Source organism: Oryctolagus cuniculus, chromosome 2 (genome assembly GCF_051225735.1).
Source record: "Oryctolagus cuniculus isolate XC-2025 breed Fujian yellow rabbit chromosome 2, ASM5122573v1, whole genome shotgun sequence".
Taxonomy (NCBI): domain Eukaryota; kingdom Metazoa; phylum Chordata; class Mammalia; order Lagomorpha; family Leporidae; genus Oryctolagus; species Oryctolagus cuniculus.
Genome location: NC_142868.1, coordinates 76,396,862 through 76,421,493, shown reverse-complemented (window position 1 = coordinate 76,421,493; position 24,632 = coordinate 76,396,862). Strand labels below are relative to the sequence as shown.

Here is a 24,632-nt window from a genome sequence, read left to right as displayed (position 1 = left end):
GGCTGTTGAGATCATCTGGAGGAATAAACAAGAGGATGGAAAATCTCTTCACTGCCCCATTCCCCACCTCCTTCTGTCCCTCCCTCTGTTGATTTGCCTTTCAAATAGATAAATTTTTAAAAACACAGACTTTGCAGTAATAATTTTCAAAACCCTTGTCTTATTTCTCTCTGCCAGTCACTAAGTTTGTGTATTCAAAAGCCTTTAAGCCTTTCTAAGCTGAATTTATTCTTCTATAAAATGAAAATATAAGACTTTCTTTTCAATGTTGCCTTGAAAATTACCAAGAATGTTTATAAAGCACCTGATCCATAAGAGATGGCAGCTCTCCCTAAGAACACTTCTATTACTCATATCCCAAAGCTTAGCTGGAACCCACTCTCTGAGATTTTATTCTCAATGAGTGATACAGAAATAATTTTTCACCTTTTATGGAACAATTATTTTAAATTTTATTTTAAAATGTTAATAATATTTATTTATTAACTTTTTGTTTCTCTAATTTACATAGTCTTCATCTGTGTTTTGTATTGAACTTTCATCCTCATATGCTTTTATAATTTTAATTTTAATTAGTTTTTAACAGATTCATTGAGATTTGTAGATACAATTCCAAGAACACAATGATACTCCTTCCTTCCTCCCTCCCTCCCTCCACTGCTTCCCCTCCTAACCTCTTTCTTTCTCCCTTTTTTTTTTTAATTTTTCAGATAACATGATTTTAAATTTGCATTTCAGTACAAAGGTTTAATATGTCACCAAATAAGAAATTTAACAAGTAAAAAGCAAAAACACCCTAGTTTAGTGGGAATATAGACAATGGCTATAAACAAAAATTGAATGGAAAAATGACCATTTCACCCATATAAGTAAATTTTAAAGCAATTACATATAATTGAAACTATAGTATAGATCCTTGAGGTGAATTGAAAGCTCATCTATTTGGTGTCTTTCCAATTTCTTGATGTAGGCACCTATTGATATAAACTTTCCTCTTAACACTGCTTTTGCTGTGTCCCATAAGTTTTGGTATGTTGTGCTGTTATCCTCATTTACTTCCAGAAAGTTTTTGATTTCTCTTTTGATTTCTTCTATGACCCATTGTTCATTCAGGAGCATGTTGTTCAATCTCCATGTGTTTGCGTATGCTCTAGGGATTCCTGAGTTACTAATTTCCAACTTCATTCCTTTATGGTCTGAGAAGCTGCATGGTATGATTCTAATTCTTTTGAATTTGCTGAGACTTGCTTTATGGCCTAGTATGTGGTCAATCCTAGAGAGGCTTCCATGTACTGCTGAGAAGAATGTAAAATCTTTAGCTGTAGGATGAAAAGTTCTGTATATATCTGTTAGATCCATTTGGGCTATAGTGTCGTTTAAGTCTACTGTATCCTTGTTGATCTTCTGACCGGATGATCTGTCTATTTCTGAGAGTGGAGTATTGAAGTCCCCCAGTACTACTGTATTGGGGTCTAAGTCTCCCTTTAAGTCCGTTAATAAATCTTTTAGATAAACTGGTGCCCTGTAGTTAGGTGCATATACATTGATAATTGTTATATCTTCCTGTTGAATTGATCCCTTAATCATGATATAGTGTCCCTCTTTGTCTCTCTTAACAGTTGTTGTGGTAAAGTTTATGTTGTCCGATATTAAGATGGCTACGCCCGCTCTTTTTTCATTTCTGTTGGCATGGTATATCTTTTTCCAGCCTTTCACTTTCAGTCTGTATGGATCTTTGTTGGAAAGATGTGTTTCTTGTAAGCAGCAAATAGATGGGTTTTGTTCCTTAACCCAATCAGCCAATCGGTGTCTTTCAACTGGACAGTTCAGGCCATTCACGTTCAAAGTGACTAATGATAAGTGGTAACTTTGCCCTGCCATTTACCAAAGATAAGTTCTAATATATGCTTTGAATTCCCTGTGATCTTTTGCTGTGAGGTTTCCTTCCTTGGTTTCCTTCCTTTACCTTCTTTCATATTGATGACCGTGTTTCTGTGTTTCTGTGTGTAACACATCTTTAAGCATCCTTTGCAGGGCTGGACGAGTGGCAACAAATTCTTTCAATTTCTGTTTGCAATGAAAAGTCTTTATTTCACCTTCATTCACAAATGATAGCTTTGCAGGATATAATATTCTGGGCTGGCAGTTGTTCTCTCTTAGTACCTGGGCTATATCTCGCCATTCCCTCCTAGCTTTTAGAGTTTCTGATGAGAAGTCAGCTGTGAGTCTGATTGGAGATCCTCTGAGAGTAATCTGACGTTTCTCTCTTGCACATTTTAGGATCTTTTCTTTATGTTTCACTGTGGAGAGTTTAATTACAACGTGTCGTGGTGAGGATCTCTTTTGGTCGTGTTTATTAGGGGTTCTGTGGGCTTCCTGTACTAGGATTTCTCTGTCCTTCTCCAAACCTGGGAAATTTTCTGCTAATATCTCACTAAAAAAGGCCTTCTAATCCTTTCTCCCTCTCCATGCCTTCAGGAACTCCTAGAACCCGAATGTTGGGTTTTTTAATAGTATCCTGAAGATTCCCGACAATATGTTTCAGATTTCTAATTTCCTCTTCTTTTCTTTGGTCTGACTGTATCCTTTCCTGTTCTCTGTCTTCTAAGTCCGATATTCTCTCTTCTGCTTCACCCATTCTGTTTTTAAGGCTCTCTATTGTGTTTTTCATTTGATCTATTGAATTCTTCACTTCAGTCACTATCACAGTTTCCTGTTGTACTAGTTGTTTCGTTTCATTTTGATTCCTCCTTAATATTTCATTTTCACGAGAGAGATTTTCTATCTTGTCCATTAAGGATTTGTGTAGTTCCAGAATTTGTTTTTGAGAACTTCTTAATGTTCTTATCAATTTTTTGAGATCTGCTTCTTGCATTTCTTCTATGTCATCATCTTCATAATCTTGAATTGGGGTGTCTTTTTCATTTGAGGGCGTCATGGTGACTTCCTTGTTTTTATTACCTCGGTTTTTGCGTTTGTTATTCACCTCAAGGATCTAGAAAACCTACAGCAAATCAGACCCAAATCTAGTAGGAGAAGAGAAATAATTAAAATCAGAGAAGAAATCAACAGGATTGAATCAAGAAAAACATTACAAAAAATCAGCCAAACGAAGAGCTGGTTTTTTGAAAAAATAAACAAAATTGACACCCCATTGGCCCAACTAACTAAAAGAAGAAGAGAAAAGACCCAAATCAATAAAATCAGAGATGAAAAAGGAAATGTAACAACAGACACCACAGAAATAAAAAGAATCATCAGAAATTACTACAAGGACTTGTATGCCAGCAAACAGGGAAACCTATCAGAAATGGATAGATTCCTGGACACATGCAACCTGCCTAAATTGAACCAGGAAGACATCGAAAACCTAAACAGACCCATAACTGAGACAGAAATTGAAACAGTAATAAAGGCCCTCCCAACAAAGAAAAGCCCAGGACCAGATGGATTCACTGCTGAATTCTACCAGACGTTTAAAGAAGAACTAACTCCAATTCTTCTCAAACTATTCAGAACAATCGAAGAAGAGGGAGTCCTCCCAAATTCTTTCTAGGAAGCCAGCATCACCTTAATTCCTAAGCCGGAAAAAGATGCAGCATTGAAAGAGAATTACAGACCAATATCCCTGATGAACATAGATGCAAAAATCCTCAATAAAATTCTCGCCAATAGAATGCAACAACACATCAGAAAGATCATCCACCCAGACCAAGTGGGATTTATCCCTGGTATGCAGGGATAGTTTAATGTGCGCAAGACAATCAATGTGATACACCACATTAACAGACTGCAGAAGAAAAACCATATGATTATCTCAATAGATGCCGAGAAAGCATTTGATAAAATTCAACACCCGTTCATGATGAAAACTCTAAGCAAACTGGGTTTGGAAGGAACATTCCTCAACACAATCAAAGCAATCTATGAAAAACCCACAGCCAACATCCTATTGAATGGGGAAAAGTTGGAAGCATTTCCACTGAGATCTGGAACCAGACAGGGATGCCCACTCTCACCACTGCTATTCAATATAGTTCTGGAGGTTCTAGCCAGAGCTATTAGGCAAGAAAAAGAAATTAAAGGGATACAAATTGGGAAGGAAGAACTCAAACTATCCCTCTTTGCAGATGACATGATTCTGTATTTAGGGGACCCAAAGAACTCCACTAAGAGACTATTGGAACTCATAGAACAGTTTGGCAAAGTAGCAGGGTATAAAATCAATGCACAAAAATCAACAGCCTTTGTATACACAGACAATGCCATGGCTGAGGAAGAACTTCTAAGATCAATCCCATTCACAATAGCTACAAAAACAATCAAATACCTTGGAATAAACTTAACCAAAGACGTTAAAGATCTCTACGATGAAAATTACAAAACCTTAAAGAAAGAAATAGAAGAGGATACCAAGAAATGGAAAAATCTTCCATGCTCATGGATTGGAAGAATCAATATCATCAAAATGTCCATTCTCCCAAAAGCAATTTACAGATTCAATGCAATACCAATCAAGATACCGAAGACCTTCTTCTCAGATCTGGAAAAAATGGTGCTGAAATTTATATGGAGGCACAAGAGACCTCGAATAGCTAAAGCAATCTTGTACAACAAAAACAAAGCCGGAGGCATCACAATACCAGATTTCAGGACATACTACAGGGCAGTTGTAATTAAAACAGCATGGTACTAGTACAGAAACAGATTGATAGACCAATGGAACAGAATTGAAACACCAGAAATCAATCCAAACATCTACAGCCAACTTATATTTGATCAAGGATCTAAAACTAATTCCTGGAGCAAGGACAGTCTATTCAATAAATGGTGCTGGGAAAATTGGATTTCCACGTGCAGAATCATGAAGCAAGACCCCTACCTTACACCTTACACAAAAATCCACTCAACATGGATTAAAGACCTAAATCTACAACCTGACACAATCAAGTTACTAGAGAACATTGGAGAAACCCTTCAAGATATTGGCACAGGCAAAGAATTTCTGGAAAAGACCCGGGAGGCACAGGCAGTCAAAGCCAAAATCAACTATTGGGATTTCATCAAATAGAGAAGTTTGTGTACTGCAAAAGAAACAGTCAGGAGAGTGAAGAGACAACCGACAGAATGGGAAAAAATATTTGCAAACTATGCAACAGATAAAGGGTTAATAACCAGAATCTACAAAGAGATCAAGAAACTCCACAAAAACAAAACCAACAACCCACTTAAGAGATGGGCCAAGGACCTCAATAGACATTTTTCAAAAGAGGAAATCCAAATGGCCAACAGGCACATGAAAAAATGTTCAAGGTCATTAGCAATCAGGGAAATGCAAATCAAAACCACAATGAGGTTTCACCTCACCCCGGTTAGAATGGCTCACATGCAGAAATCTACCAACAACAGATGCTGGCGAGGATGTGGGGAAAAAGGGACACTAACCCACTGTTGGGGGGAATGCAAACTGGTCAAGCCACTATGGAAGTCAGTCTGGAGATTCCTCAGAAACCTGAATATAACCCTACCGTTCGACCCAGCCATCCCACTCCTTGGAATTTACCCAAAGGAATTTAAATTGGCAAATAAAAAAGAGGTCTGCACCCTAATGTTTATTGCAGCTCAATTCACAATAGCTAAGACCTGGAACCAACCTAAATGCCCATCAACGATAGACTGGATAAAGAAATTATGGGATATGTACTCTTTAGAATACTATACCGCAGTAAGAAACAACGAAATCCAGTCATTTGCAACAAAATGGAGGAATCTGGAACACATCATGCTGAGTGAAATAAGCCAGTCCCAAAGGGACAAATACCATATGTTCTCCCTGATCAGTGACGACTGACTGAACACCAAGAGGGAAACCTGTTGGAGTGAGGTGGACACTATGGGAAATGGTGGCTTGATCAGTATAGCCCTGACTGTTAATGAACAACTTAATACATTATCCCTCTTAGTAGTTTTTTTATCTGTTCTACTTAATATGACTGGTTTAGATCTGTAATTGATGCACAGTTATTCTTAAGTGTTGAAAATTAACTGAAATGTGATCCCTGTTGAACATGGTGGTGGGAATGGGAGAGGGAAGAGATGTATAATTTGGGACATGCTCAGGCTGACTTGCCCCAAGTGGTGGAGTTGGAAGCATACCAGGGGATTCCAATTCAATCCCATCGAGGTGGCATGTACCAATGCCATCTCACTGTTCCAGGTGATCAGTTTCAGTTCACAGTTGGTCATGGTGAAGGGACTGGGAGTCAAAGGGAGCACATAGACAAGTCTAGTACCTGCTAACGCTAACTGATGGAGTAAATAAAGGGGAGAGTGATCCAACATGGGAAGTGAGATACTCAGCAGACTCATAGAATGGCAGATGTCCTAAATAGCACTCTGGCCTCAGAATCAGCCCTAAAGGCATTCGGAGCTGGCTGAAGAGCTCATGAGAGTATTTCAGGCATGGAAAGCCAAGACACTCTGGCAAAAGATCTCTGCGAGTGAGATCCCAGTGGAAAGAACAGGTCATCAAAGAAGGAGGTACCTTTCTCTGAAGGGAGGAGAGAACCTCCACTTTGACTATGACCTTGTCTAAACAAGATAAGAGTCGGAGAACTCAGAGGGCTTCCATAGCCTTGGAAACTCATGACTGGAGCATAGGGAGATTACTGATGCCATAGACAGGAGTGTCAATTTGTAAAGTCAACAACAGGAGTCACTGTGCACTTACTCCTCATGTAGGATCTCTATCCTTAATGTGCTGTGCATTGAGATTTAATGCTATAACGAGTACTCAAACAATATATTTCACTTTGTGTTTCTATGGGGGTGCAAACTGTTGAAATCCTTACTTAATGCATACTAAACTGATCCTCTGTAAAAAAAAAAAAAAAATTATCAATTCCCAACTTGACTCTCACTGGGATTAAACATGACAATAGGTCTGCTCTGATTTCATCATCATTTAAAAAAAATCATCTATTATTTTTCACTTTATGTTTCTGTGTGGGAGCAAACTGTTGAAATCCATACTTAATGTATACTAAGCTGATCTTCTGTATATTAAGATAATCGAAAATGAATCTTGATGTGAATGGAAGGGGAGAGGGAGTGGGAAAGGGGAGGGTTGTGGGTGGGAGGGACGGTATGGGGGGGAAGCCATTGTAATCCATAAGTCGTACTTTGGAAAATTATATGCATTAAATAAAAGTTTAAAAAAAATAAAAAAATAAAAAAAAATTATGAAGGTAAAAAAAAAAAAGAAACTATAGTATAGAGAATATTCTTTGAGATTAATTTACCAAATTTTAAAAATATAATATATAATGGGTAGCACAAGACTTGAGGCAGGAGGGAGTTAAAAAGTATTTTATCCCCAACTGTAACTTTACTTTGAAGATTTAATGAAATTATTATTATTATGAAGATATTTTCCAATATTCTGTTTCTAATTCAGAGAAGATAATGTGATCAATAAGCTTAATTTCATCATTTCAGCACCAATCTCACAATCAGAAAAGAGAAAGAAATCATGCATTATTCTTGAAAGTCTTTCCATACAGCAATTTGTCTTTGATACTTGGGAATAAAAATGCTCAAGCTCAAGCAATGACCCCGTGATGATTTCTTGTTAATTTGTAGCTTAATATAATAGAAAGCTACAAATACATTGGACCAAAAAGAATTTGAAGCAAAATCTTATCCTTATTTTCAAAGGATACTAAATGATAATTGCTATTTGAGATAGATTATAAGCTAACAGAGCATTTTAATTTTAAACCCAGAGTACATATAACATATTTTTCTTACTTGAAAGAATTATTGAGAATTCTCTTGGAATCTATAACTAACCTTGAAATTGTGTCAAATTTAAGGTTTTATATATGTTCATTTATTGAACACAAATTGTTCAGTCAATTCAGCAAACCCTGGGTGATGTAGACAATTTCAAACAAATTAACAAACAGTTCTCATATTTATTGCCCTCACAGGCCTGATTCAAGCTGGACTGTTTTAGAGTTGGTATCACATAAATGTAATTCATCTGCATCATCATGTTTCTAGTGGATGTGTGGCTTGCTGATTTTTCTCTAAGCCTAGTAGGCGTTGACAGCTCATGAAAACCGATATTGCCAGCAATTATGTAGTCTACCTGTTACAACTTTTAAAATCTCAAATATGGCAACATCAAATAAATCTGAGTATGTATAGTAACAGTGATTTTCATTCATTGCTGGTGAGTATGCAAAATGGCAGAATCACTTTGGAAAACAGGTTAACAGTTTTTTTCAAAGCAAAACATAGATCTGTCATGTGATCTAATAACTACATCCCTAGGTGATTTCTTGCCCATGCCAAGAAACTGCACGCAAAGACTTACAGCAGCTTCAGCCATAATGATTAAAACCAGAAAGCATCTAAGATGTCTTTCAATAGGTGAGAGGGATATTACTGAGTAATAAAAAGAAATGAGCAATCAGGCCATGAAAAGATAAGGAGAAACCTTACATACATACTGTTGCAAAGTGAAGAAGCTATTCTGAAGACTGTGCACTGTGATTTCAGCGATCGGACATTCACGACTAGACAAAGCTATGAAGATAGTAAAGGGATGAGTGATCATCAGGGATTTGTTGGAGAGTGAGTTTGGTGATGAGGAAGGTGATCTTTAGGGACAGTGAAACTATTCTGTACAAAACTGTAGTGATGAATATACAACAGTATATATTTGCCAAAATCTATGAAACATAGAATACAGAGTAGCCCCTAATGTAAATCAAGTGCTTAAGCTAATAATAACAACATATTAATATTGCTTCATTAATTGCTACAAATTAGCCAAACTACCATAACACGTTAATAATAGGAGGAACTGGCCGGCGCCGCGGCTCGGTAGCCTAATCTTCCGCCTAGCGGCACCGGCACACCAGGTTGTAGTCCCAGTTGGGGCCCGGATTCTGTCCCGGTTGCCCCTCTTCCAGGCCAGCTCTCTGCTGTGGCCAGGGAGTACAGTGGAGGATGGCCCAAGTGCTTGGGCCCTGCACCCCATGGGAGACCAGGAGAAGCACCTGGCTCCTGCCTTCGGATCAGCGCGCTGCGCCGGCCACAGTGCGCCGGCCACAGTGGCCATTGGAGGGTGAACGAACGGCAAAGGAAGACCTTTCTCTCTGTCTCTCTCGCTCTCACTGTCCACTCTGCCTGTCAAAAAAATAATAATAATAGGAGGAACTATATATAGATAGGTGATATGTGTGGAAGCTGTATTTTTTTGTACTAACCTAAACCACTGTTAAAAACAAAATCTATGTAAAATACCCTGGTGATAAGAATCCTTTTCTTTTGGTAATAATCTACCTTGAAATCCAATTTGCAATAATAAACCTACCCCTTTCTAAAACTGCTGCTCAGAGTTTACAATTTGAGCTTAGGGCATTGGCACAAGCAGTGAAGAAAAAAAAAAAACCATCAAGAGAGTGACTGTTAAAGTGTAGAACCATGTGGATTGCTACACATTAATAAATAATAGTGGGCAGTTTATTTTTCACAGCATAGAATTTCAGGCTTGTCTGTGTTGGGAAAACAGGAACTGAGCAGGCTTTGAAAACCAGTTGTGGTTTAAGGGGTATTTACATGTTGCTTCTTGGGTTTTCTTTGCCAGTCTTCCCACTATCTTTGTTCTAAGATACTCTAAGGTACTCTCATGGTACATGGGCAAATTAACTGGCATCTTTACTACTAGGCCAAATACCTAACTTGGTTATCATTTTTTTTATCCAAGAATTTTAAAAGCCTGTCTATGATTTGGTATTTCTTCTGTATCCTCAATAACAAGCAGGCAAAGTAACACAATACCTGTCCTCCCAGTCTTCCCTGATTGTCCTGGATATCCTCGACTTCCCGGAAAGCCAATAGATCCTCGATCACCCTTAAGACCTGGAGGACCTACATGGTTAATGGGGAAGAAAATGCAGGCACCAATTAATCTTTCATACATATCTGAGAGTACAATGAAGTCATGTAATTTCATTAATGAGTATGGAATAAGTGAATCTTCAAACAGAAGTGCTTTCCTAGAATTCCATCTATGTCACAGAAAGATAATGTATAAGTAATAAGTTCAAACATTAATGTATTTGGTATGCTGTAGAAATTCAATTAAAAACATTGCTAGTTGAAATTAAGTACATGCAAAAAAATAAATATTGAAGTTTTAATCAGAAAGCTTATGTAATCAGGAATCTGCAAGTGGTAGGATTTTGATAGACCTAAATCAAACAATGCAAATACACATACACATATACATACTACATATATTTATTTATAGGCATATATTTTATACTATACAAGTCCTGGGTTTTATATGCATATATGAAAACTGTAAACCACCACTTCTTTTTTTAATCATTTATCTCTATAGTGACTATGAAAACCGCATATAAAATAAATATTATGTTCATAGGAAATGAAATAGTTTATCTGATATTCAGTGTGCTTCTTCTGACTTTAAATGCCATTATTAGCTAAGTAAGATCCAACTAGTCAAATTTTCAATTGACTCCTTGGAGAGGAACATTGCAAGAAATAGAATATATGTTTTTCTATTGTTAAATTTTTAAAACATTGCCTGTAGTCTGCAAGTTATAGGAGGCAATGTTTATACATATTAATTTGTAAAAAAAATTCTTATGGATCATTTATAAAATGATCCATAAAATGATTATAAAATATAAGAAATGTTCAGTTTAAGAAGGATTATTTGAAAGAGTGAAGAAATATTATCAAGTCCAGTGTAAAACTTTAATTCCAACAGAAATTAAGCATATTGACAAATAATAAAACAACAAAGTATGTTTAGAAATATTAATAAAACATTAGTAATGTCAGGAGATAATTCCTCCAGAGGCATGATTCCTATGGTGCAAAGTTCAGGCTATGTAAGAAAAGTAAATAGTACTGGTTGATGATGGAAGTTTGCAGCCAGAAGCACATTCAGTTCTCTAAGAATCATGTGTAGGTAGCCCCTCTTATGCTCACTGGTCAAGTTAGCTTATTATTAATCCTTCCTGGGCAGAAATAGTTGATTAGATGGCCTGTAAAATGGTTTCTTCAGAAACCAAGGGGGTAATCCTTCTTTGCAGCATTTTGCAATGGGGTAATAACTTTAAATGTTCCCAAAGGACTTGCGATGAGATGAACCCTTCGTCATGACATACGCCTCCCTTCTATAATTACTTATCATACTGTATTAATTACTTATCATACTGTATGCTCTGTGAAGGCAGAGACTCTGAATTTGTCGTGAGTACTCCACAGGGTAGAGAACACCAGGTATGTGGAAAATGATCAGTACATATTTCCTGAATGAAAGGTCATTCTCCCCCAGCATGCTTGCAAGGAAATGGTACTCTGAAGTGAATTCCTCTGATGTTGTTTTCAGATAAGGCATAATGTGACATAATACCCAACCTGGGCCATGAGCAAGACTGTGATACATTTAATGTATTCATGATTGAAGACCACAAGGATAATCACTAAACTTTCTCAGATATTCATATCATCCTGTGAGTCTAGGTGAGTTTGAGTTGGTCAAGTTGAGTTTTGTGTGATCAACTGGATGTATACTTAAAGACTCAATGAATTTGCTCTGACCATAACATGCAATTACTTTGATTACCTATCATACACTCTTTATTTCCTGATGTCAGTACCAACTATGAAGCAATTAGGCAGTCTGGCAGAGAGGGAAACAATGCAGCAGTCAAACAGGGAAGAATCTGTTAGGATAGATGCTTTCTGCCTTGAACACTTTTGCTGCCATGCACCAACACAAATGGCAACCTGATAACCCGAGAGTCAATTTATCACCCCAGCAACTACATCTCTCTCCCTTTCATGAAAAATTGGATAGTGCCTATTTGTGTAAATCAGCAAGTAGCAAAAGTAACAAAGTAACCCTCACTAAAAGACTCAAAGAGCCTTTGTAATGGCGTCTCTTTCTAGCATTAACAAAAGCTGAAACTTTTAGATCCATTTTTCTACTTCATACATCCATAGTTTAGAAAGAGCTGCAGAAGATGCTCCCAAGATAAAGCTTTGTACAGCAAGTTGTAGCACAGACAGAACTGTTATGGTTGAGTTATAAAGCTTTGACAAGTGCAGTTTATAATGGAGGAGATGACAGACCCTTGACAATAGCAGCTCTGGCAGCTGATATAATACTGATTACTTCCCCTGCTTAGAACATTAATGTACCATCGCTAAGGTCTGCTGAGTGCAGTCAAATACAAGGGATTTTTTCTGAATGAAATTTTTACTTGATGGTACTTTCAAAGACACAAAAACAACCCATCTAGCATATCAGAGTCTTTTAAAATAGTTTCAAAAATGCTTCTTGATAAAAGTTTCATATATTGCTTTTTAAACATGATGATGTAAAGGTCAGGCAGGTGTCAAATTCATGCTTTTCATTTTCAAAAATTGTTTTTTTCTAATGTAACTCAATACATTGATTGGAAAGTAGAACATTTTATGAAATCAAAAGACAGAAAAATAAGATGTAATATATGTTTAGGCATTTTTGGCAGCACAAACCATTCTAATTATAATTAGACTATGTAATGCATTCCCTACTTTCAAACTGCACGAGAGTATCTGATTTCTAGCCAGTGTAATATGACAATCGAGTTACTGTTATCGTCTTTCTCAATTTATCTATTTATTTATTTATTATTTATTTATTTATTGACAGGCAGAGTGGACAGTGAGAGAGAGAGACAGAGAGAAAGGTCTTCCTTTGCCATTGGTTCACCCTCCAATGGCTGCCGCAGCCAGCGTACTGTGGCAGGCGCACCACATTGATCTGATGGCAGGAGCCAGGTGCTTATCCTGGTCTCCCATGGGGTGCAGGGCCCAAGTACTTGGGCCATCCTCCACTGCACTCCCGGGCCACAGCAGAGAGCTGGCCTGGAAGAGGGGCAACCAGGACAGAATCCGGTGCCCCGACCGGGACTAGAACCCGGTGTGCCGGGGCCGCAAGGCGGAGGATTAGCCTAGTGAGCCGCAGTGCCGGCCATCTTTCTCAATTTTTAAGAGCAAAGAAAGTTCACAGACTCTATCCTTTTCTGTGTATTCTATAACTTCTTTCAAAATATTGCTTTCAAGATTGCATCACAGAAGAAAATAATTTTAAACATTTTTTCTAGATAAAATACACGGAATGGCTCTGAAGCAATGGTAAAAAGTCTTGTACAATTTATCCAATATTTACATTCAAATTTTGTGAGTTTAAATATATATTCCAGTCAAGTGCTATATAAGAAATACTACCCAAACTTTCCCTGACTCACTTTTTTGTACTTATTCAATCTGAAGATGATTTTTAATTCTCTTTCATGTGGTACCTAAATTTAGTCTGCTCTATACTATTTGCAACCCACAATATAGTTGATGCTCCCTAGAGATAAGAACAATGCCATTTGGTACAATGGCTCACATATTGAATCGATTCAACAATCAAGATTCAATGCTTATCAGTAGGTGTAGTATACAATATTACTTGATTAGGCTTCACATCTCCCCCAACATACATGATGCCTACACGCACGCATGCACACACACACACACACACATACACATAGTAAACAAATAAGTCATCCTCACCCCACATACATGAGAACACGCATATGCATCTCCTAGACTCAAAGCATAGGATGAAGTAGTTCTGTTACCATACCTACTGGACCTGGAACGCCTGGTGGACCACTTTCTCCGGTTGGACCTCTATCTCCTTTTTCTCCTGGGGGTCCAGGAGGACCTTTAAAAAAATGTTACAATTACAGGTTACAGTTGTAAAGCATAGGTAAAATGGATTTGTCACCTGTCAAGACATTTACATTAAGAAATGTAAAGCTTTTTATTTTTTGTGCAGTAACATAGAATAAGTAAGACTGGCCTTCCCAAAACAGAGGAATACTTTGCTATTGACTACTCTAGTGTCTTATAATAATAAAGAGGACACAGTCCCAAATTAAACAGCCCAAAATGTATTAAAAGTGTATATGTGTATCTGACAAGTTTCCAGGTTCTCAGAATCTAAGGGGAAAAAAAGGCCCTAGAAGAGCACAAAGCTGTATTTTTAAGAGAGGTCTTCAAAGTGTTAAGAGGGAGCAGCATCGTGGCACCACTGCCTGCACATCTGGCGTCCTACAACAAAGTGAGTCCCAGCTGCTGTACTTCTGATGCAGCTTCCTGCTCATGTTCCTAGGAAGGTAGCAGACAACGCACCAAGAGCTTGGGACCCTGCTACCAATGTGGGAGGCCCCAATGGAATTCCTGGCTCCTGGGTTTGGTCTGGTCCAGACCCGGCTGTTGTGGCCGTTTGGGGAGTGAATCAGCAGATGGAAGACCTCTCTTTCTCTGCCCCTCACTCTGTCACACTCTTTCAGATAAATAAATAAATATGTAAATAAATCTATAATTTTTGAAGTAGTCATGGAGAACACATAGTCTTTTTACCAACATTTGTCAATGAAATTTTTCTAAGTATTTCATATTGTGTAAATACTGAGAAGATTTTACTGTACTGCAGAGATGCTATGTGGGAGAGACGTGCATGTGGACTTAACAACACATATGTGAGGGCTCTAAAGCAACACAATTCAAACATTGGAGACATCTAAAATGTCTGTTTGTAAACCTCACCAGAAACTCATATGTTTGTCAGGGAGATGGAAATTTTCATGAATGACAAAGGTTGAAAGGGAATTATTGAGGGACTAGAATTTAAAGGGGGCTCTTTGAAGAATGAGTACAATGAGAAAAGACATGTGAGGATGTGGGAGAGTCATAGAGAAAGGCAGCCAGGTCAAAATAAATACAGGGATATATTTTTAAATCAAATGCTAAGTAGAATACCCAGACCAATTTAGATACTATAAAATAAGATGAAGTGTTAGCAAGGAAATTTGCTTGCTTTCACAATTTACCACATGATTTCTGAAAACTGAGTTTGAATAATGATTTAATTATTTGATTTTGTGTCCAGCAAAACAGGTATCTGGTGATCACATCTTTAGAATGATTATACTGAATATCCTTAGAAATTAAAAATACTTCTGTCTGCATTCCCTTTTCACACGGAGTATATAAGACAAATATTCTTCCCTTCATCTAAACAGGACATTTAACTTTCTTTTTAGTTCCAAAAGGAAGAAACAAACGTGGATGTACCATAAAGTAATATGATAGCAATGTTTTCAAACAGGTATTCTCAGCACCCTGGAAAGCTGCAGATGATAGCTCAAGTAATTGGATTTCTGCCACTTACATGGGAGACCTGGACTTTGCTTGGTCCAGGCCGGCACCAGCTATTGTGGGTTTTTGAGGATGGGGCATTTTTCTCTGTCTGCTTAGCTCTCTTTCTGCCTTTCAAATAAAATAAATAAAAGTTTTTGAAGAGGCATTCTCAATTGCTGAGGTTTGGTTATTTGTAGATCGCAAAGACAATGCACAGCTATATTTAGCATGTTTGGTTAAAGAGTCTGTTGAAATCTTTGCTTAGTATATACTAAGTTGATCTTCTGTATATAAAGATAATTGAAAATGAATTGTGATGAGGAATAGGTTGGGAGAGGGAGTGGGAGATGGGATGGTTGCAGGTGGGAGGGAGGTTATGGGGGGGAAAGCCACTATAATTCCAAAGTTGTACTTTGGAAATTTATATTTATTAAATAAAAGTTAAAAAATTAAAAAAGAACATTTGTTACAAATTTAATAGGGTGGGGAGACAAAATACCTGAAGAATTCTAAGTAAGGGTCATACAAAGATTATCTCATGAATAAGTGTATCCTGTACATTTTCTTTTCTTCTTTTGACATCCTTGTCCCTATTTCTATTTATCTGATCTAATTTTCTAAGGTCCAATGTGGGCTTAATCAGTTCATGGCATCCTTGCTCTTCTCAATTCATAATCTCCCTTTCTCTTCCTATGTAATATTAAACAGCAATACTCTATTGTATTTTAGAAAAGGAATTCAATTATAGAAAATATAAAAGCCTAGAAAAAAGCAGGAGGAAAAATAATGTAAATATAATGTAAAATTTCATCATTCTAAGAGAATAACCATTGAAATTTCTTTCCTCTGGGTGTGTGTATGTATGTGAATTTTTGGCTTTTTTTTTTTTTTTTTTTTTTTTTTTTACATAATCTTCATGTAAACCCCATTCTGCAGGCATTAAGCAATTAACTAGTGAACCATCTCAAGCTCTAGCTTGATGTTGGCACACATATATTTAGGTGTTGCACCAAAGAAGTTCCTGATTCTCTATCGGTTGGAATCAGTGTGAATGTTTATTCTATGTGGAAGAATGTAGTTCTTCCCGAGACAGGGAGCAGAGTTTCCACAACCGTGAACACAGCTTCAGCCCATTCATCACAGCACAGTGGCAGTGAAGGGGCAAGCCTCAGTCTTCAGCTTGAGTTTGGTTGAACAAATTGAAAAGAAGCAAACCATCACACTCAAGAAAGGTGTCTGAAAAAAAAAAAAGGGCACTGATACTTCAGTTTAATAATCAGGGCTCTAAGCAAGACACAGATCTTATAGGAATAATTAAAATGTGTAAATCAAGAAACAGAGACACATGGACGAGGCCAAGGTATTAAGTCTCTGAGATTGAGTTTTCACTTTTTTTTTTTTTTTTTGGTAAATAAGAGATGAAACTCTTATTATCAATAATCCTTTCAATTATTTTGCATGGAACTTTGGGGATTGCACACAACACTCATTTTGGAATATTGGTTCTGTCACAATAAATACATCTATTTAATTTTATAAAGTTTAAAGAACCTTCCTTGTATTTTTATATCAAAATACTAATACCTGGTATCTAATCTAAAGTAAGAAAGCCAGGTAAATATCTCTAACTAGATATTAGAAATATCCATAACTGTATGTTGGAAATTATACTTGTTATTTTATGTTTTATGTAGCATTAATATACCTCTACTAGGGAACTTAAAGAAGTTTGTGGAAAATTGAATTAAAATATGAATTTATACTGGTGCAAAACTCTATGAAAGTCATAGTTTTTTATGATATGTTTTTTGTGAACTTTTTGAAGACTGTATGTAGGATTTCAGAGGGTTTTTTTTTTGTTTGCTTTGCACCCAAATAAGCAGATTCTTTAATTCCTCATACTATATTTTTTTTTTATATATTGTTATGCCTCTTTTACTACCACCAATAAAATGTAGAAAGAATCTCACTAACATGCTTTCAGTTTCTTTTAGATATTCTGGGGGAGAATGGAAATACACAAATCACATAGAAAGAAGCTATGCTGAGCTTCATGCATGGAACTTTTGAGAACCTTGTCAACATCATGCTGTCCCTGTAGTTTCCAAAGCTAGTCCCCCTCCTACCCTTCTACTGTAGCACACAACCTCATCCTCCTGCAGTTAGACTAGTGATAGAGGTGTTAATCTGGTGTTGAAATATTTTGTCTATCTCACACAGATATTTCCTTTGGTGCTGGCTTTTGTAATAGAAAGTGTGTTTGAAAACACAATTTTGAGTGGAGCCAAGAAGGAATGGAGGTATAGGAGAACAATATTTCAAACACACTCCATGAATTACAAAGAAATGCAGTCTTATATTCTATCAAAGAACAAAAGAATGAAAGACTTGGAGTTAAGAGACCTAAAGGCTATTGTTTGCTTGTTCTTCATTGTTCTTTATTGCTATTTAGCTTCTTCAAAATTCTGAACCATAAACATATCAATAACCAGGGGAAGAATGAAGCATTCAAAAAGAAAGAGATCTACCATAGAAGACTTCAAACACCGCAGAGAGGAATGCATGCCTTCTGAGGAGGCAGTGGCCTTTTTGCAATCTATAGTTTCCCTTTGGGAAGTCTGCAATCTAAAAATGGGTTTGTATATACAGTCTGGAACCCTGAGATATGAAATAATTACAATTGTCTGGTAGAATGGTGATAAGAAATTTTGCAAGAACATGCAGAGGGTAGAGAAATACATAAAATAAAAACAAATAGTAGCCTTGGGAGATATAAAAAAAAAAGTAATTAAAACATCTAGCTCTGAAACCTGGAAGAGCAATGCTGTTGCACTGATAAGAAGGAGGTGTTAGTTTCACTTATACAATACATATGTAATTGCTCACTCACTGTATTCAAGACACTCTAATAGATGATGGGTATGTACAGGTGGGCAAGAGAGACAAGACATGACTTTGTGGAGCTCACATTTGATTTGAGAAGATAGATTATTAAAAATAATCATATGAAATAATTTTATATACTGGTAAGTACTATGAGGTAGTCAAAGCAAATAATGATACAGATATTTGGGAGTGAGAATATGAATGAGGAGATGGAGGAGTCATCTCCAAAAATGCAATTTTGAGTGGAGCCAAAAAGGAGTGAATGTATAAGTGAAGAATGTTTCAACGGGAAGAGGAGTCTAGAGCTCATTACAGACCGCATAAAGTGAAACTAGCACTTCCTCCTTTTCTTTTTAAAGATTTACTTATTTGTTTGAAAATCAGAGTTACAGAGAAAGAGAGAGAGAGAAAGGGGAGGGGAGGGGAGAGATCTTCCATCTGCTAATTTACTCCCTAGATGACTACAACAGAGCCAGAAGCTTCATCTGGGTCTCCCACTTGGGTGGTAGGAGCCCAAACACTTGAGCCACCATCCATCCAATGCTTTTCTCAGGCCATCAGCAGGGAGTTGGACTGGAAGTGTGTGGAGAATCCCACAGGAATTTAAAAAAGAGTCACAGATCACCGCTTACTTGAAAAGGAGATGAACTGTGGAAACACGGTAAAACATTGAGTTGAAAAGTTACCATAAGCCACAAAAATAAAAGTAAAGTGGAGTTATAAGTCAGGAGCTGAGGCAATGCCTAATGGCTGTTAGGGAGACGCTCCTAATCATACCAAGCAGACATCTCTGGGCAGTCAGATTACAGTGCGCTATGGACAATACCCTCCTACCCACGCTGACTGGACAGTTCAAACATAAGTAAGACGGGAACAGTACTGACTGGACTGCTTGACTATAAGCAAGGAGGAACCGTCATTGATTGGACAAGCTGGAAGATGGCAAGCTGGAGAACTGCTGAAAATGAGGATAAAAAGGGAGCCCTCGCACCACTCTTCATCCTCTCAGGGATCGTGTGTGTGTGTGTGTGTGTGTGTGTGTGTGTGTGAACCTCTGGATCTCCACACATCCGGAGCTGAAGAGGCAGCCTACTGCTCTGCACGGAGCAGGTAGCGGCACAAGCCGACCTGCAGAGCTGTCCCTGAGCTGTAACCCCACTGTCTGTGTGTGAATGTGTGTGTGTGGCCCAGTGCGAACGAACCTCTGGATCTCCTGGCACTTGGAGCTAAAGCGCCAGCTCGCTAGCCCCCTTGCTAAGCAACACAAGCTGACTACGGGATCAAAACTCCAGCCGAGATGCTGCCTCATCGCCTGGCCTGGAGTCCTTATCAACCCTGCTGCCAAACCTGACCACAAAGCCGGACCAGGCCTCTCAGCAGGGGACCTCTCCAACTTCTTGCCTGGCCCTCCGCCTGGGAACTTTGAGCCTACTGCCCAGAGGGACAGCCTTCCCACGACTTTCTGCTTGTAAATGACTGATCCGAGATCCGTCTCTGCCGAGACGTGGAGCTTTGGACCTTGAACACTGACACTCTTTTTCATGACCGTGATACAAACCTTGAAAACACAGCTTTTACAAATAATGTTAGTCACGTGTAAAATAATATAACTATGTTTTGACCCTGTGCAAGGTATCTGTAAATAATGCTGGAGACCTTGATGTACACATGCTAATATAATTAGATAGCCCTCAAAATTACTTTAACACTGTATACTGTGATCTATGGATTAATGAATAAGTTCAAGTAGTATTATTGATATTGATATTAATGGTGTTGATTCCAGTAGTCCTCTAGTCATTAAGGAAATAGTGTTACTCTGATAGTTAAGTATTGTAGTGAGTAAGTTAAGTAGATGATAAGTAGTTATGTTAAACTAAGTAATTCAGTAAGTGTGTTAAGTTAGCTATAAATTATGATAAGTGATATTATTGATAGTGATATTAGTGATATTGATAAGTGTGTTAAGTAATTATGTTAAGTTAGGTGATTAGGCCAAGTAGTTAAGCTAAGTAGTTATGTTACGCTAAGTAGCTAAGTATTTAAGTCGCATTAAGTAGTGGTGTTAAGTTTATTGATAAGTGTATTAAATAGTATAGATTGATAAAGTATATTGGTACTGATAAGTGTATTGACCTCAATGAGCATGCCGATGAGTAGTGTGATAAAAAACCCCTGGTGTGTAAGCAATAAAATCTCTCATTGGAAAGACAGTCTTGTGTCCTGATATTCCTCTCTTCCCTGTGACAAGTCGTATGCCCCACTTGCTACTGTCGAGCTGCGTGACAGTAGGCACTCGCGACAAAGTAGAGCAGCTGGGACATGAACCAACCAATATGGGATGCTGGCATCCCAGGAGGTATCTTTACTCACAACGCCACAATGCTGGCCCTCGCATTTCCTCCTTTTCAACTTACATTTTCTGTCACTCATCCTCATTTCCATGCTAGGCAGAGGAATGTCAGAGGGGACATTAGAAAATGAAGGCATAGAAATAAAGGCTTGCCAGATCGCATAAGAATTTAGATTTTATTTCCACTACAGTGGGAAGATATTAGAGTGTCTTTACTATGAGGGAAGAAGGATAAAATAATATGTGTAGATTTTTTTAAGAATTCTTTTGTTGTACATATAGTGGGTTAAGAGAGAAGTTAAAAATAGTTTTCTGATATCTTAAGTGAACAACTAGTTGGACAGTGACACAACTGACAAGAAGAATGGGAAAGTATTAAATTTGGAATGGTAGATGATGTTGCCTGATCAAGTGTCAATGGTTTGGTTCTGGATTTGTAAAATTTTCAATATTTGAAATCCAATAGTGGAAGTATATAATTTTAGAGATAAAGCAGATTAAGTTGCAATTTTTCTTTATCAACTGTTTTAATGTAATGATTAAATATTTTTAACAAGTGTTTTACTTCAGTAATTTATTAAGTACAGTAATAAAGAGAATATCCCTGCAATGTCACAATCCAAGAAATACTCACCTAGGTTCTCCCTTATATATATATACATACTTACTTTCAAAGATAAACAATAATCTGAAGTTATTGTTTCTGTTTCTTACATTTTAAAAACAACCATTCTTATTACATTTGTGTCTCTAAATGTCCATTATTTACTTAATACTTGCTGAATTGCAAGATTATAAACAAAAATTATACTGTCTACTTGTTTTATATTAATTTATATCATATTATCTGACATGTTTTAAATTGTTTTATTCTTATCAATAACTTGTAATATATAAATAAATCTCATAGAGTTCTTAATTTCTATTCCTTTACTTACTGATGAGATAAAAAAGATTATAATCCTGAAATAGAGTTTAAAAGATATGGAAAGTAGAATGAGAAATTTTACAATGAATTTAATTAAGATTATGGAGAAAAGAAGAATTATGAAGACACAATATTCAAAGATGTTGAAGTTGATAACATTCTCAAATTGATGAAAGACTTTAAAATACAAATGTCAAATAGATATATTGTTAACACAAAAATGCGGATGAGTGAGACTTCTGATAATAAAGGCAAAAATGTTGGCAAGCAGATTGGTATCAGTCATATTTAAGAACAAGGAAAGCTGAAAGTCAAGGAATAGATTTCTTAAAATACTCACAGAAATATCCATAATAAGCGTTTACATTAAGAAACGTGAATATGGTAAAATAACATTAAAGATCAAGAACAAAACAGAGAAAGCGAAATCAAAGTGTTTCACCACCAATGTACTTTCACTAAATGAACTTCCAAAAGTATAGTTTAGGCATAAAAGGAAATGATTCCAGCATGGATGACTGAGGTGCCTTTACAAAGGGAACCAACTGGTAAGTTTATGGGCAAATTCAAATATACATTATCTCTTTTTAGTAAGAAAAATAATATTGACTAAGTTCTTGATTTAAAACATTATATAAAACTGAAATAAATTACACTTAAAAATGCAGGAACCTGGGGGAGGGGATGATCAGTCTAAGCATTTTGGGTTATTTCAGTCTTTTAGAATGATGGTGAATGTACTGATCAACTAGGATGGACATTGCCACAAAGCAGGCTAAGCCCCTGCTTGTAACGCTACATCCCATATTGGAGTCCTGGTTTAAGTATCAGCTATTCCACACTTTGAATTCTGTTTCCCACCTATGCACTTGGGTGGCAGCCTGTGATGGCCCATGTACTGGTTCCTACCACCCATATGGGAGACCTGGATTGGGTTTTTGGCTCTTTGGCTTTGGCCTGGCCCAGCCCTGGCTGTTGCAGGCATCTGGGGAGTGAATCAGCAGGTGAAAAATCTCTTTTTCTATCTATCTTTCTCTCTGCTGTTCAAATAAATAAGTAAATCACTTTTTATTTAATAAGATACTGATCACTTCAGACATTGTTAGGATGCCTTTCAAGGACAAAATTAAGAAAAAAGAAATTCAGTGAAAAATTTCCAAAATCTTTTTGGTAACGTTGGTAAAGAGAAAAATTCAGTGACAGAAAAATTTCGATCAATCCAAAAGCAGGCAAGAAAGGCAAGCATAAAACATAAAACAAAACGAATTAACTTGTACTTTTTGAAAATTTGTATTGCTTTTTGGGGACTTAGAAGTATTTTCAACAATGAGAGATTTCATTTGCTTACCCCTTTCTATTTAAAGGAGTCTAGTTTTACTATGTCTAGACATGATCTTAAGATTCTTATCTCTGTGCCTTTGTTGTTTATGTACCCTCAAAAACTATTTAGAATTAGTGAATTTGTAATACTAAATCCCTGAATTTATCAGGACATTATTAATTTGTCAATTTTCTGGAAGAAAGACAAGATATTTTACCTTGAATTAAAGTGATATTTCTCAACGTCTGAGAATGTTCCCAATCTTTCAGCCTGAGATCATTAGTGATGTTATTCAGGACTTTCACTTCTCTTTTTATTTCCTGTTCCAAATGCACTTGTTCTTCTTTCATAGACATAATTTCTGCTGATGCATTGTGCACACGCTCCTTTAATTTGCTGATTTCCTGTGAAAGTTAAGGAACCAACCACAACTGTTTTTGCACAGAATTACTAAGTATGTAAGTTCAAGCAGTCATGGAGAGACAAGATTTTTTTAAATACGTATTAAAGAGATTTTATGGAATAATAATACAATAATTTGGAAGCTTTTAAAATAACAATTCTTTAGTTCTGAAGCATTTCCTCTTTTGACTGAAAACCTGAATTTTCACATCACAGCACAGATGAGTTTATCTAAGGTATGCTTCTATTCCCAAATACATAGATGTCAAAACAAAAATAAATTAAAAGCTTATCACATGGTTTTAGATCTATGTGAAGTACAATTTCTTCATGGTGTACTTACAGTAGCAATATATTCTATGTCTGTGAATTTGACAGTTTCCTCTAAAAGTTATTTTATAGCAAAAGTCATAGTTTACTTCTTAATGGCAATGAATATTGACAGATTTTCATACTCAATAATACCTGAAACTAACAAATTAACAATATTTTAAATTTTATGGCTTCTGTATTTGATGTTTCCTAATTATCTGTATATGTATTTTATATATTTCTATATATACACATATATGCATCTATGTGAAAAATATCATACTTGTACTATGTTCTGAAATATACTTTTACTTTTTACTCAATAAAATATTAAGGGTACTTATCTATTAAGTACAGATGATCTTATTTTCAATAATGAAGTGGAATTGTATTATTTTTTCATAATCTAAGGGTTCCTATTGATTTGAATTTTCAGCTGTACACATTTTTACAGTTCTAAGCATTATTACAATTAACCTCATTTGGTATATACTTATGTATTCATAAATGTACTTCTATATGGCAGCTTCCTGGAAGTGGATTTGACCAATGGAACTACACATTAAAATTTTTGTTCAGTATTACCACACTGTCCTCCAATGATACTGTTCATTTTTTCCTATTACTAACTGCACGTCAGTGCCTGCAGCTTGCACCCTCATACTTATTACCCACAAATATATTTCATTTGAAGAGTAGTAAATAGAAAATCATTGTGACAATGTGCTCCTCAAATTGCAATGAGGTTAAAACACCCAGTCATCAAGTTTCTGAAAACATTTTTCTCGGGTAATTTTTCTCTCAGGTCATTTGCTTGGCTTTCTCTTTGAATGTAGGGCTTTGTCTTTTTGTTTCACAGACTCTTCTCATTTATTCTGATAAATTTTCTGTCTCTTTGTTCCATTTTTATCCCTTCTCATTTTGTGGGTTACTTTTTAAAGTTTATGTTCAACTACTGACAGATTGCTTCCCATTTTTATGTATAAATAAAACAGTGGTATATTATTCCTTAAATTGGGGGTGAAGAGAAAATTACACTCTCTTGGAGACATTGTGGTAAGGCAATCAAATCAGAATGTAAACCCTTTGTAAAAGAAGTGCATGCCTGAGTGTATGCCCTCTTCAATGACAGGACA

The 24,632-nt window shown here is 36.5% G+C and overlaps 1 protein-coding gene across 1 annotated transcript in view; it reads right to left on the bottom strand.

The window, feature by feature from the left end:
* The window catches only part of MSR1 (macrophage scavenger receptor 1), a gene marked incomplete at its 3' end in the record, with an annotated part of 84,106 nt that overhangs the window by 30,294 nt on the left and 29,180 nt on the right, over positions 1-24,632 (bottom strand). The window contains 3 exon segments of the mRNA NM_001082248.1: positions 9,853-9,942; positions 13,733-13,813; positions 23,000-23,186. Of these exon segments, the coding sequence (NP_001075717.1) occupies positions 9,853-9,942; positions 13,733-13,813; positions 23,000-23,186 (358 nt within the window).